Source organism: Tupaia chinensis, unplaced genomic scaffold, assembly GCF_000334495.1.
Source record: "Tupaia chinensis unplaced genomic scaffold, TupChi_1.0 Scaffold000214_1, whole genome shotgun sequence".
NCBI classification, from domain to species: domain Eukaryota; kingdom Metazoa; phylum Chordata; class Mammalia; order Scandentia; family Tupaiidae; genus Tupaia; species Tupaia belangeri.
Window position 1 is genome coordinate 1,957,723 of NW_006159689.1, and position 14,732 is coordinate 1,972,454.

A 14,732-nucleotide genomic window follows, 5' to 3' on the forward strand; every position below is an offset into this window, starting at 1 on the left:
TCCATTCTCCTCTCGGGATCTTGGGCACGCACGCACACATGCCTGGCGTGAGTTTAAGCCACCAGGTCCGGGACTTGAAGGACTCGAACTGCAGTCAACTACATGGGAGTCCAGCAACATAGCCAGCCATTACACCAACTGCTGGTCCCTGAGTCCTCTTTTTGAGTAGGCCTCAATCTTGGCCCTTTGGCCTACCCAGACTCAGTTATTGCAAAGAATCCTAGGTTAAGTTTAACAAAAACCCCCTCATCCTCTGTGTGTCACCACCCGGTATCTGAGTTCCTGTCCCACGGTTGTTGCATTAGCAGTAAGAGCGCCCTGCCCTCCTGTCTCCTCTGAGCAGTTTTCCATCTGGACCCCTCCCTGTTCCCCTCCTTCTATTCCTTGGCACTCAATCCTCACTGGCCCAGAAGCACTTGGAGCCAAGTGCCCCCCTCTCTGCTGCCACACACCTACTGGCTCGAAGTCTCCCTACCTCAGCATGAGGGTCACTTTCTCAACAAGGGATACCCTGACTTTCCTCTGTAAATGATCACTGTGACTGCTATGCTGAAACAGGAGGGTCAAAGGAAAAAGCAAAAGCCTTCCCCACGGAAAAAGTTATCAAAATCATAAAAAGGGAAATGATCAAGACGAGGTGTTCAGTAGAAGGGTTCAATTTTGGCTGCACACTGGGAACGACTGGAGAGCTCTAGAAAATACTGACGTGCTGCCCATCCCATGGTAACTGCTTTAACCTGCGCTCCAGTGTGACTGGGGCTCTGAGGACTTCGCCACACCAAGCAGGGCCTGGGTCCGGCAGTACCAACATCACCTAACAGCATGCCAGAGTGCCAAATGTGCAGGTCCCAGCCTAGATTTACCAAATCAGAATCTGCATTTTAACAAAATCCTCGGGTGACTTGTAAGCACATCAAAATATAAGAATCACTCCAACATATATGCATATAAGCAGGAGAAGAGGGCACGCTTTTAACTCGTGGAGGTGTGAGATCCTCCATTGCTCTCCATTCTTGACAATGCTTGGTTTGTTAGACTTGTCAGTTTCTGACAATCTAGTGGTTACGTAATTGTATTTTAATGCATTTAATTTACATTTTCCTGATTATTAATGGATGCGAGCATCTTTTCCCCCCAAATTGGTCACTTGTGTTTCCTCTTTTGTGAAATGTGTATTATGTCTTTAACCCAGATTTAAGTTTTTTGATTACTTAAATTTTGACTAGTAATACTTGAAAGAATTCTATTTTCCTAGAAAGTTCTCACCTTAGGTAATCAGACAGAATTTAAAGAATGGTTGTGGAGCAGGGGCATTACAGATGGAGCATTCGATGACCTGAAAGTTTGTTCCTCATGAGTACGAAAAAAAGAGACTGATTAATCCCAGAGACAAAAGCCAAGTTCAATGGTTTTGCCTTGCTGTCTCCACTCCCAATAAGACCTTTTCTGAGGTTTTTCTTTTCTCTTTGACAAAGAATCTATCACTGTGCTTTATGAAATGGGTATTTCAGCCTTAAGTGCTTGCCTATCCTGATAAACTTAGCAAAACTAGATGTCCGCCTCTGTAAAGCTCTTTAATTCACTTGTGAGATCACTGTTACAGGCTTGCTAACACCACTACACATTTCAGAAATGCTAAAAAGGACTAGCTAACTTGTTGAAGGAGATAAGCTCACTCTCTGGAAGAAAAAGCATCTGACTGAGAGCCGAATATTTATGCCAGTAGCCTTCAGAGCATGGGGAAGGAGTTCTACCTGACGGAGGTGGAAGTAGAACATTAAGGGTGAAAGTCACCCAGTTCACCTTCTCTCCAGGGAGGACAAGTTCCCTATTTTCCACCTTCCTGGTGGCTGGTAATCACAGCGTTCAAGGAAGCAGACACGGTCTAGGGGCCATGAGCAGTGCTTCCATAGCTCCACTGAGAATCCCTAACACGCACCAGTAAGTTAAATTGCAAAAGCTGCAGTTGCCTGAATAACCTTTACTTCTCAATACAGCAAAAACAGTCACTTTATGAGAAAAACAAATGAGATACCATGCATCTCTGTGGCTTAGTGACTTTCAATCTGCTTCAGAGTTTAGAACACACAACAGAAAGAAAGGTCAAGGATAGTGTAGCTGCATCATTTGCAGTGATTTTCTTCTCAGGCGAAGGACTTACCATTTGAAGAAACAACTAAAAACTGTTAACAACCACCACGTAGAGAATTTGCTTTTAAGACTGTTAAAAAACAAATTCTAGTGACAATGAGGTAGTTACAGGTAATCTGTGTACGTTTCTCTTCCAAAACATTCTTTGACAACTTCCTTGCATAACACTTACATGTATTTTCAAAAAATAGATTTTTAGATTTATCTGATGTCTGAATTTCATGGCTGTACGTTTATGTGAATCAGCAGGCTTCCCAGTGACGTTTATGAGAGCTCGTCATTACTAGCATACATCACTAAAAAGGAAATACAAATAGTACAGACCCTTCGATCTTACAAATTATCCTTTTTATACTTGATAATAACTTAAGAACACATTTTTAAATATTTACAGAAGCTTTCCAAATACTTCCCACGTTTCTGTATTATACAGACTCTGATGTTTGATCAGGTCTACCTTCTAAAGTTTAATCAACAATAAACTGGTCTTTGTCACTTTCTCCCCAGGATGAATTCTTTGATGACAGAACAAACTTTAGGCAGATTTACCACATGCATTTTACTTGTACAGTTTTTCTCAATTATGAGTCCGCTGATGATTAGTAAGCGATGAGCTCTGACTAAAAGCTTTGCCGCATTCTTTACATTTGTAAGGCTTTTCTCCCGTATGAATTCTCATGTGCGTCATAAGAGATGAACTCTGTCTGAAGGCTTTCCCACACACTTTACAGTTAAATGGTTTCTCTCCAGTATGAATTCTCTGATGCTGAATTAGAGCAGAGATTTGGTTGAAGTCTTTTTCACAATCATTGCATTTATAAGGTTTCTCTCCAGTATGGATTTTCCGATGAGTATTTACTGCTGAATGAGAACTGAAGGCTTTCCCACACTCCTTACAATGATATGGTTTCTCTCCAGTGTGGATTCTGTGATGTATATTAAGCCGTGAAATCCAGGAGAAGGCTTTCCCACACTCGTTACATTTATAGGGCTTCTCTCCAGTGTGAATTCTCTGATGCTGTATAAGAGCTGAGCTTTGGCTGAAGGCTTTACCACATTCTTTACATGCATATGGTTTCTCACCAGTGTGAATTCTCTGATGTATGATGAGAGCTGAATGGTAACTAAATACCTTTCCACATTCATTACAATGAAAGGGTTTCTCTCCGGTATGGATCCGATGGTGTCTGCTGAGCCGTGATATGGAAGTAAAGGCCTTCCCACACTGGCTACACTCATAGGGCTTCTCTCCAGTGTGGATTCTGTGATGCTGAATGAGGGAGGAGCACTGACTAAAGGCTCTCCCACACTCGTTACACTTATAGGGCTTTTCTCCAGTGTGAATCCGCTGGTGATTATTAAGGGATGAACTACCTTTAAACGTTTTCCCACACTCCTTACATTTATAAGGTCTCTCCCCAGTATGCATCCTCTGGTGTCCAATGAGAGAGGTGGTGAAACTGAAGGCTTTTCCACATTCACTACATATATAAGGTTTCTCTCCAGTGTGAACTCGTAGGTGCTGAGTGAGAGACGAGCTTTGGCTGAAAGCTTTCCTACATTCCTTACATTTATAGAGCTTCTCCCCAGTATGGATTCTCTGATGCTTACTCAGGGAAGAACTGTGGAGGAAGATTTTCCCACAAATATTACACTTATAACATTTACGTACCGTGTTGACTCCCAGTTGTTTAAACAGAATTGAATACTGCTGTAAACGTGGTTTCCGTCCTCTGGAAACAATTCTGGGTTTCCTTATAAGTGAAGATATTAGGCCAAGATTTTTCCCAAGGTCAATACCTTTAAAGCTCCTCTCCTTCATGTAGGCTTTTTTAATGGTAACCAATACTTTGCTAAAAAGTTTGTTCTTTTTGTCCTGTGGCTTCTCTAACTTGTCCTCATTTATGTAGGTTTGGCCCAACTTGAAGTCAAAAGGATCATCAACAACAAGCTTTTTCATGACTTCTTGATTCTCTTCTTCAGAAACTGTGGTTTCAAACAAGCTCTCCCATCCTAAAATTTCAAAAAAGCATGTAAGTCTTGCTTACTTGGGGAATAAAGAAAAATGACACTAAAGTATATAAGGACAACTCACAAATAACAGCCACAAAGTCTTAGATGGTGATGGGGAAAGAGGAGGAAGAGAGAGAGCAGCAGGACAGTCAACATGCCTGGACATGCCTGGAAGGGAGGCTTCCGAAGAGGCCTCTGTACGGCAAGCTGAGGAGCCCAGAGGAATGCTTTCCTGTAGGAGGAGGAGCCAGTATCGACCCAGTCCCAAAGCACAGACCATCAGGGAAGGGGGCACCTCTGAGCCACAGGCTATTCCTACTCAGCTCTCTCTCAGGTCAATCACCAGAGCACTCGGGTAAATTCCAAGGGAAAGTTGCAGAGGTGCTAAAAGTAAGAAGTGAAAGGGCAGCTGCCCCTGAAGAGCTCTGTGAACAGTCCCAAGCAGTGCTGTTCCGGACTCAGTGGGCTCTAAACAACACTGGGGTGAACAAACAATCACTCACTCGAGCAGTAGGTATTGTGTGCCCACCACACACCATGCAGAGGTCAAGTGGGAATTCAAGGGAACAAGCTAGACAGGGATGGCCCCTCCCTTACGGTGCACATTCTAGTAGAGGGTACCCACTGTAACTAGGTGACCAAGTCAGGGCAGGAGTGCAGAGGAATGACAAGAACGGCAAGAAAAGAAGTAAGAACAAGGCGATGTGTATTAAGAGTGAATAAGCTGATATTCCAAGATGAGTGATGAGGAAAGGAAATTAAAAGATGAGATCTAAATAAGGAGAAGTGCCAGGCAAAAATATCATGATTCCACGAAGAGAAACAGCTAACTCAAAGATCCTGAGGCAGGAATAAGCTTTCTGCAGTCCAGAAATAAACATACAGAGGACCAGTGTGGGCCCAGCTGCTGTAGAGCACTGGTCATGCAAGGGCCCTGCAAGGCCAGAAGCCATGTGGCCGACTGTAGGCTCAGATCCCCTGGACAGCCTGAAAACATGCTGAGAAGCTAGCAAACTGAAGACTGGGGGTTGTGGCATGGCAAGACCCCATTAAAAGCACTTTCTTGGGGGGCTCCCGCCCCTGCGCAGCCGCGCCCCGGACGGACAGCCCCCCGCCGGGTGCCCTGGGGCCAGGGGGGCCCCTGCGCAGCTGTGCACCAGCCGGCCGGCCTCCCTGGCCTCTCCGGCGCTGGATGTCCCGGAGGCCAAAAACAAGGTTGAAGAACTTGCAACTTGAGAAGATGATAGTTACCAGCCCTGCATTACCTCAGGGGAAAACAAGAACTACTCTGCCATTCTTAAGGAAGCCAGATACCCAAGGACAACTCACACTGCAGATCCCCACAACACCATTCCTGGTAACTACAAGATGACTGCTGTGCCGCATCAGCTGATAATCATCCCTGCGTACCAGAACTGCTTTCCTGAAACTGCATTCCCTGGAGACTCACCTACACTTGCGGATCTGCAGGAGACCCTCCCTTAATCCAACCCTGAGTGGAGTTTATGCTCCCTATTGCCAAAAACTTTATGAGCTGATGGTTGGAACTCGTGGCCTCTCTCCCTTTACTTGTATGTATCACTTTTTCAGTAACTCTTCTGGAAGACAACTGTATATAGCAGGGATATTGTAATGGGAGAGTGAGACAGGGCAGAGGGACAAACATAGGAAAAAAAATTAAAAAAAAAAGAGGAAGAGGAAAAAAAAATATATGTAAAAAAAAAATTGGATATTTGATGGCTGCAGTGAGCGGTATGGGCCCAGTTGGGTTCTACTTTATAGTATGCTCTTTTTACCCAATGGGGTTTAGGCCTAAAGTCAGACTTGAGTTCATGTAGAGGCATGTGTCAGCTGTGATAACTATTGGAGAGACTTAGACTAATTAAGATCACTGACAGATCATTTGGGGAGGGGTGAGGCACGGAGGGCAATCGGGGATGACAGGGACAATGTGGGAGGAGGATGGGTCATAACAGAGGGAGGGGGATGGGGAATCTAGGATGGTAAAACAAAAGGCAAGGTATGCAGGACACAAGAATTGGGAAATTATTTGTTGAGAACATATATGGTGACGTGCTTGATTGAGCCAATGCACAGTGTATTTTGGATGGAAAATTCATTTGTGTGTTGTGATGGGGAAAAAAATTATAATAAAAAATAAACTATAAAAAAAAAGAGAAGAGGATAGAGAAAGATAGCAAGTGAACAATAGAGAGGCAGGATGTTAGTGAGAAACAGATATGGTTTATTATCTGTTGATGATGACGTGTATAGTATTCTCAACTGGACTGGTCTGGGAAGTATTTCATGATGGGTGAAGTCTTTTAACAAGCAAAATGAGAAATAGTGATTGACTGTTTTAAAAAATTATAATAATAATAATTATTGGGAAATGCATGGAAAAGACATTAAATGATAAAGCGGGGAGATTGATGTCTCTGTATTGACTGACATGCATGGCATTCCCTTTTGAAAAAGCAATGGAAGTCAATGTAAACTTATATGTAATCCAATGTAATATAAAGAAGATTATGATGATAATAAAAAAAAAAGAAAATTCTAAAAAAAATAGCACTTTCTCTGTCATTAAGAAGTTGAAGAAGTCAAGCATGGTTTAAGCAGAGTGAACAAGGGAAAGGTGTTATTAGATCAGAAAAAGAGGTGGAACAGGGACCGTATTGTGCAGTCTTCCAATATTGGATGGCATTTGGAATTAAAGAGGATCACTTCAGTTGTTGTGCCAAATGGACTGTAACCAGAATGGAGGAAAGGGAACTAGAGCAAGCACAGGGCATCTGCTGAGGAGGCTTCTCAATCTTCCAGAACGGAAACAATGGGCTAGCATCAGTATGCAGTGGTGGAGATGGAGAGGTGAGCATGTTTGGGATTATTTTGGCTGCAGAGCTGGAAGGTGGCTTCACCTAGGAACAGAGTGTACAGAGGAAGTAAAAGAAAGGACTCAGGGTGACTCCCAGCTTGTGGCAACAAAAAGGAGATGGATGCCATGCCATGACATGGGGGATTATGGGAAGAAGAGTATCTTCCCGGGAGTAACTTTTGGCCAACCTTTTTGATTACTTAAGTTACAATACAGGTAATGGATTCACTGATTCAAAAGAAATTATTTTATTTTGCAACCAGTCGATGGTGTGATGGTTACATTGCTAGACTTCCATGTGGTCAACTCTGGTTTGAGTCCCATACTCGGGAGCTTAAAACTCACACCACATGTGTGTGCGTGCATACCCAAAATCCTGAGAAGAGAATGGAGAAGGGATTGCGGCATGGCCATCCTCCTTGGGGGTTGATTTCTTGCTTCAGTCTCTCTGTCTCTGTCTCTCTGGTGAGTGCACGTACCCTATAGCAAAAATCTCTCAAAAAAAAAAAAAAAGAAATGACTATATTTTATAAAAGAGCTTTTATTTTCCTAAATAAAAAAGATGTGTAATCATTTGAAATACAGTTTACTCATAAACAAATCATGCAAATATAACCATTGTTATATGTGACATTTAAATTACTAGAATTTTATGTATATGAAAAATCACTCTTACTTAAAAAACAAAAACCTTTTAACACTAAGTTTCCCTAACTCCCACTTCACTTAAAAACCATGGGCTTCTAGGCTCAGGTGCTGTGGCAAGTGGGAGGGTGGCACTGTGTAGTGCTTGGGTCACATGAGGGGCCTGGTATCAGCTGTCAGCCCAACTTACCCAGGTGACACATGCTTAGGACCCTGGGTGACTGCAAGGCTGGGTCAGAAAGGATCACCAGGTGGTGAGACCCTGTCAGAAAGCGCACTCTCTCTCAGAAGGAAGGGCTTCTTTCATCATTATTTTAATGGTTGCATAACATGTCTGATCAATGAACATATCGCCATTCAAGATCTCCCTTCCAGAGCCATTTGATTTTCTTTTGCAGCAGTAGTCTGTGTTATAAACTTTCTTTTACAGTATCTTTGCAACTCAGCACAACTATGGAATTATTTTAAGATTAATTTTAAAAATATATATTGAACTTTCTCTCTCTCTCTATCTCTTCCTCTCCACGCCACCATCTTTCTTTCCTTCTTTCTTTCTATTTGACCAGAGAAGGACAGAAAGTGAGAAAGCAAACCAAGACCAGGACTTGAACCGCAGTTGGCCATATGGGAGTCCAGCACCCTTAACCACCATGGCACCTGCCGGGCCCTATTTTAAGATGAATTTCTAAACTTGGAATGACTTATTAAAGCCAGGCTATCCCAGAGAAGACTGAATCAAGACTGAACCAATCAAAATCCCACTGAAGGTGCTGCTTACCACTTAGAGCAGTAGCAAAACACTGACGCACATTCCTTAACCCTCGGTGACGTGACACAGGGAGCCGGCATCTCACTGCTTTAGCTTGAACTTCACTGACTGTAAGTCAAGTCGTTTTTCAAAAATTGTTTGTGGATTCTGAATTCTCGTTCCTCACCTCTGCAATCACAATGCTCACGCCTTGGTACCGCAACTATCTACTCTGGATCTTTTCTCTTTGTCATACCTTTGTATTCCCAAAGCCACCTCAGCAAAAATAGTAATAATAATGGGGAAAAGCTGGAAACAAAAGACGGATGATAAAATATGTCTTACAATACAATAACGTCCTTTCAGCAAAGTATGCCTCTATTTACGAGGGCTAAAAACTGAAAAGACACTCAACTTGAAAACTGGTTCAAGACCAAGACACATAATCAACCTCTCTCCTGACAAACACCTCAAACAAATACAGTCTCAACAAGTAAATATTAAATAAAACAGTGGCTGATCACAGTTGGTAAAAGTTTTGGTGATTCTCTTCTTTCTGCCCCTCTCTAGCATCCATCAAAAATAATTATGAAAGGGACCAGCAGTGTGGAGCGCCCCTGCCCATCGCCCTCAGCGCCTATTTCAAAATGGCGCTCAACGGAAGCCCGCTGAGCGCTCAAAGCAGTAAACAACTTTAAGGAAGTAGGGCAGGGGGGAGGTGGAGAGCACGGGAACACCGCATGCAACCAATCCTCTTTCGAGGACTGGCTTCCCTGCTCGTGACCAACGTGCCAATTGGTCAGGGGCCCTTTATAAGGCCCTGGGGCAGGGAAGAGAGGAGGAAGAAGACTGTACAGAGCCTGGGGTAAATAAAGTGCTGTAGAGAAGACCGTCTCCGGGTCGTTCGTGAAGCGACACAGCAGGTGGTTTGGTGGTTAAGGGCACTGGACTCTCACGTGGCTGACCATAGTTCAAGTCCTGGACCTGTGGCTTGCTTTCTCACTTTCCCTCTGTCTCTCTGTTGAACAAGCATACCTTGTAATAAATTTTAAAATAACAATAACAATGATAAATTCAATAGATCATTTTTTTGAAGAGGTTTTTGCTATAGGGCATGTGCGCTCACCAGACAGACAGAGAGAGACAGAGAGACAGAAAGCAGGAAATCACTCCCCGGGGGGGATGGCCACGCCGCAATCCCCTCTCCTCCATTCTCCTCTCGGGATCTTGGGCACACGTGCACATGCACCCGGCGTGAGTTTAAGCCCCCAGGCCCGGGACTCGAACCACAGTCGCCTAAGTGGGAGTCCAGCGACATCGCCATTATGCTAACTGCTGGTTCCAATAGATCATTCTTAAAAATTATGTAATTAAAAAAAAAAAAAGTTTGCCAAACACAGACAATCTGATACTAATGATTTCTTTGCCAACCAGAAAGCTCAGAGCCAAATTTGAACTCAGTAGCTATCATTCTGGGCCTTGCTCCATTTGTATTTATTCTGTAGGTTTCTGGTGGAATTTCTGTTCATTTTATCATTATTCTAACAGTTCGTATCTTCAAAATGCTGGCAGAATGTGGCAGAATATATGTAACTAATAGAAACAAAAGCTCCCTGAAGTGAGAAAAAAGGACTTGACTCTTCAAAGCAAAGGGACCAGTGAGTGCCAGTGAGTGCCAAATAACAATACTAAAGACAAAATACACTCCTTAACACAGCCAAGTAAATTCGGAATTCCAAAGGAGAAAAGGAGAGCCTATAAGCCCTCAGGCCAGATCCACAAAAGGAAAGAAAGGCTGTCTCTAATGGAGACAGAATACGGAGCCAGACAGGGAGGACTTCTTACCACCAACGCTCAATGTCCAAAGGCAGTGGGGCAGTTCCTGATGGAGGAGAGAACAAGAAAACACTACTGCCAGGATTCTAGACCCTGAAGCAATTCCCAGAGGAGAGAAGGACGAACTTACTTTAGACATTCACAGATGCTGCATGTATGCCCCCTTCTGAAAACAGTAACTCAAGTCAAGTCATGGGAAAAACTGAAGCCAGACTGCAGGGATGAAAACACAGGGCTGGACAGGGAGGCTGGCCACCTCCTGCCAGACAGACACCAAGGCTGGAACAGCAGCCAAGCTCCAGACAGCCCCGCCCAGTGCCAGAATGACGACCAAGTCCAGGGCAGAACCGAAGTGGGAGCTCGGGGTGCAGCACCCACAAGGTGTGGAGACAGGCGGGACGGAAGAGTCAGGCTCTGGCCCACGTCACCGCGAATTTTCATGGAGAGTGAGAAGAACGGCAGGAGGGTACTGAGCTGCTGAAGTCCATCTCTGCTGTACTGGTTTCCCTCTTACACATGTATGTGTTTCTAAAAGCTCGCGGAGGAGCCAGCAGGTGGCATAATAGTTAAGGAGCTAGAATCCCACATGGCCCACTGTGGTTCAAGTCCCAGGCCCAGCGACTTGAAACACACCAGACAGGTGTGCGTGCATGCCTAAAATCCCCAGAGAAGAACAGAAAAGGGACTGTGGTGTGGCCATCCCCCTGGGAGTGATTTCTCATTTTCTGTCTCTGTGTCCCAGCATGGGAATGTGCCCTATAGCAAAAATCTCTCTCAAAAAAAAAAAAAAAAAAACTCACAGAAAAATGGGGCTAAAGTATGAGTTTACTTTGATGCAAAAAAATTTGAAATCCAAACATAGTTTTTCATAATATGCATTTCCCATAAGGTCTGTGAAGGCCCCTCACACACATGCTGTGTGTGCTGAACCACGTACAGTGAGTTACAGCCAAGAGTCATCAAAGTGAAAGCCCAGCATGCAACGAGGGACTATCACATCACAAACGCATGTTTGAACCACTAGAGGAAAACAAGAAAAGAATCCAGTGAAAATGAGGAAAAAGGCAGAAGATACAGAATCATATCAGACTACACAGTATGCAAATCATGAGACATTTAACAAAGTACAGCCCACACAGAGAATCCAACTCCCCTGAGCCCAGTGGGGCCCGTAATCCAAGAGGGGAGAGGCCAGCCCTCCCTGGCGCCCCCACCCGGCCTGGCACGTCGAGGAGACGACGGGCGCGCCCAGGCAGCTGGAACCCACGGTGCCCGTGCCCCTCACGCTCTGCACTCACCTGGACACGTGCCTTGAGGAGCTCCATGTTCCACCTTCCAGGGGTCCTGCCCCTGCTCCAACTGGGAGATGACCTTAGGTTTGGAAAAGAGAATCCCTGTTCACGGACAAGAAAAGACATGAGTGGCCACCCTGGATACCGACTCAGCCCGAGTGCCCAGGGCAGAGGGCCAGTGAGGATGGAGATCTCTTCAGAGGGGGGTTCAAGCTGGGCCTTGGGAGGGTGCTGGGGGAGGTCTCAGGATGAAAGTCGAGGCTCTGGCTGTGTGTGCCTCTGAGCTTAAGCACCCAGTGGGGCCCTGGGGGACAGACTTTGGAGGACAGGAGAACAGAAAGGATGCTTTCTGCCAACTCTAGCACGCCGAGACCTCTCCATACAGCCAAGGGGAGCAGCAGCCACTCTCTGTGAGCCCAGGTGAAGGCTGAACCTGGCCAAGCCCTCCGCAGTCCTCCCTGGAGGGAGACACATGCTCCCACGACAGACTCTGACCCCGAGACGGCCCCTCACCCAGCGAGACCAGGTTGCTGTAGTTCTCCAGCATCACCTCCCGGTACAAGGTCCTCTGGGCCGTGTCCAGGTGCAGCCACTCGTCCTGGCTGAAGAGCACAGCCACATCCCGGAATGTCACTGATCCCTGGAACGGCAAACCACTTCTGCCTACCCAGGACCATCTCACAGTGGGGTGACTGAGAAGCAACGCTGTCACAACTCGGGGTTCAGGGATTTCTGGACAACCTCTCAGTTACTACACAGATCCTCACCATGTACCTTCTGCGAGTGAAGCACTGGGCCCTCAGAGAGCCCACAAACGAGCAGCGCTTACAGCAGGGGACATCAGGACGAGAGGCACACAGGACTTCAGACTGGGAAGGGTCGAGCGCCCAGACCAACTGTCAGCGGACTGTCAGGAGGCCTCACACACGTGCCTGGTGGGGAGTGGACGGGAGGGCACCCGCTAGCCTGGGAGGGAGGTCACTGCCCCAGTTCTGTCATCACCTCAGGCCACTGTGTGTGCAGGGCAGAGGACACTGCCTCCGCAGTAGGGGGGCTCTGAGGATGCCCCCGGTAAACTGGGTCAGGAGGGCCTGGGGGGCAGGCTGCTCAGTCTTTCAGGGAGAGGCTGGGTGAGAGTCTCCCTCGTCACCAGGAACCTTGTTCTTCTCATGCCCTGCTGGACTGGGCCACAGGCACCACTCGGAATCAGTGGTACCTTTCTTTCCTTACTAAGAATCTTTTTTATTATTTATTTATTTATTTATTTATTTGAGAGGTTTCTGCTATAGGGCATGTACACTCACCAGAAAGATAGAGACAGAGAGACAGAAAGCGAGAAATCCCCCCCCAGGGGGGATGGCCGCGCCATAATCCCTTCTCCTCCCTTTTCCTCTCGAGCTCTTGGGCAGGCACACACACCCGGCATGAGTTTATGCCACCAGGTCTGGGACTCAAATGGCAGTCCAGCGACATAGCCAATTACACCAACTGCTGGTCCCATTAAAAATCATTTTTTAAAAGGCAAATTAGAAAAATCAATAAGCAAGAAAACAAGAAATGTTAATCTAGCACTCTACCACCAGAAACAGTTTTGTTAACTTTTGCTGTATGTATTTTCAGGTTTAAAAAACATGGTTCTGGGGGCCGGCAGGTGGCATGGTGGTTAAGGGCGCTGGACTCCCACATGGCCGACCACGGTTTGGACCTGGACCTGGCAGCTTACTTTCTCACTCTTCCCCTCTCTTGCTTGCTCTCATTCTGTCCCTCTCTGGTCAAACTGAAATAAATGAATCAAGTTAAATAAATAAAAAAAAAAAGAAAAAAAAAAAAAACCGGTTCTGTACTTCAACAGAAACAAAATATTATCTAGGTAACTGCATCCTGCCGGACTTGTGCATGGGCTCACTATCTCACTCTCTTCCCCTTCCCCCCTAGTCTGCCTCAAACCACCACCTGCGCTGCAGTCTCTACTGGGGGCCTTCTTCACCATCTCCAGGAGCCTGGCCCTGCTGGCTGCTAGGGTTCCTCTGACTATGCCTCCTGGCCAGGCTTCGCCTTCCACCTGCCTCTTAACAGAAAACACCAGGGCCCTGGTGCACTCCACACTGGCTGCACCGCCTCTCTGTGCCTCTCCTCTGTGAATCCTTAGTGTTAAGAAGTCACCTCCTCCCGTCTGTCCTCCACAGGGCAAAAACACACCCAGATCCCTCACAAAGCTCCAGCACAGCAGTGGCCTGGGCTTGGTGCCTCCTCAACTCCCCATCACCCAGTGCTTAAGTGTTAAGTCAGGGTTCACACTGACACTCCCCAAGGCCAGAGAAGCCCTTCCTTGGAGAGTCCCTCACCTTCCAGGCCCTCTGGTGGCCCCGTGGGCTCCACTGCCCGGAGAACCTCAACAGTGGGTGAAACAAACACATGGCCTCTGAACCCTGGAGGCAGCTCAAGAAAGAAGCACCTTGGCTCACCTGCACCTGGGCTGGCGGCAACCTCCGGGCCATTTCCCCTTCCCTCTAGGCCCTTTTGGAGAAGGCACCTGAAATGAACAAAGACGCCATGAGGTCTCTTCATCCTGGCTGCACTCCTGCCCTCGATGGCTAGGCCAGATCCGGCAGGTTCCTCCGCAGCTGAGCACCTAAAGCAGAGCCCAGTGCGGCTGGACTAGTCCTGAGCCAGAGCAGCTCTGGCCACCCGAGCCTTCAGTGGGCAGCAAACACACCCGGGCACCAGGCCAGCAGCAGGGCACGGCGCGCAGGGCGCAGAGCTGGAGAGCGAGGGACCGCGTGGCAGTCCATGCGGCGGCGGGGGCGACGCTCTCCCGCAGAAAGGAGCATTTGCAGGCTGATGCCCCTTTCTGGAACAGACCGAGTCCTCTCTTTCCTCCTCTTGGTTCTACTTCCTTCACCAGAGTTCTCAAAGTAGCTTAAATGTAAAGGGAAGCATTACCCACCTCCCGCCCCAAAAAGGGAGGGTTCGAAAGAAATAGCCAAACTGGCTTATTTCTTAAAAATAAACTTGTAACATTTAGAGGAAAGGAAGTAACTGAGCAAGTGACAAAATCGGAAAGCCACTACTGGAAAGCACTGCCAAACAAGCGACACCGACAACGAGTGAGCAGAAAAGAGTTTCGAGTCCAGGTCGGGCTGGGGCCGGCTCGGGTCGGGAGCCGCGG

The 14,732-nt window shown here is 46.6% G+C and overlaps 1 protein-coding gene across 2 annotated transcripts in view; it reads right to left on the reverse strand.

The window, feature by feature from the left end:
- Nucleotides 1-14,732, reverse strand: part of LOC102501932 (zinc finger protein 879) — a 38,705-nt gene that overhangs the window by 19,506 nt on the left and 4,467 nt on the right. The window contains exons 1-5 of one of the 2 annotated variants that reach the window (XM_027771456.1): nucleotides 14,280-14,726; nucleotides 14,029-14,096; nucleotides 12,077-12,203; nucleotides 11,570-11,665; nucleotides 2,734-4,164 (exon numbers count right to left, since the gene is read on the reverse strand). In XM_027771456.1, coding sequence (XP_027627257.1) covers nucleotides 2,734-4,164; nucleotides 11,570-11,665; nucleotides 12,077-12,203; nucleotides 14,029-14,061 — 1,687 coding nt within the window. In that variant the 5' untranslated portion in view covers nucleotides 14,062-14,096; nucleotides 14,280-14,726. Of the gene's footprint in view, nucleotides 1-1,973; nucleotides 4,165-11,569; nucleotides 11,666-12,076; nucleotides 12,204-14,028; nucleotides 14,097-14,279; nucleotides 14,727-14,732 lie in introns of those variants that run through there. The other variant, XM_027771455.1, reaches the window with a different exon arrangement.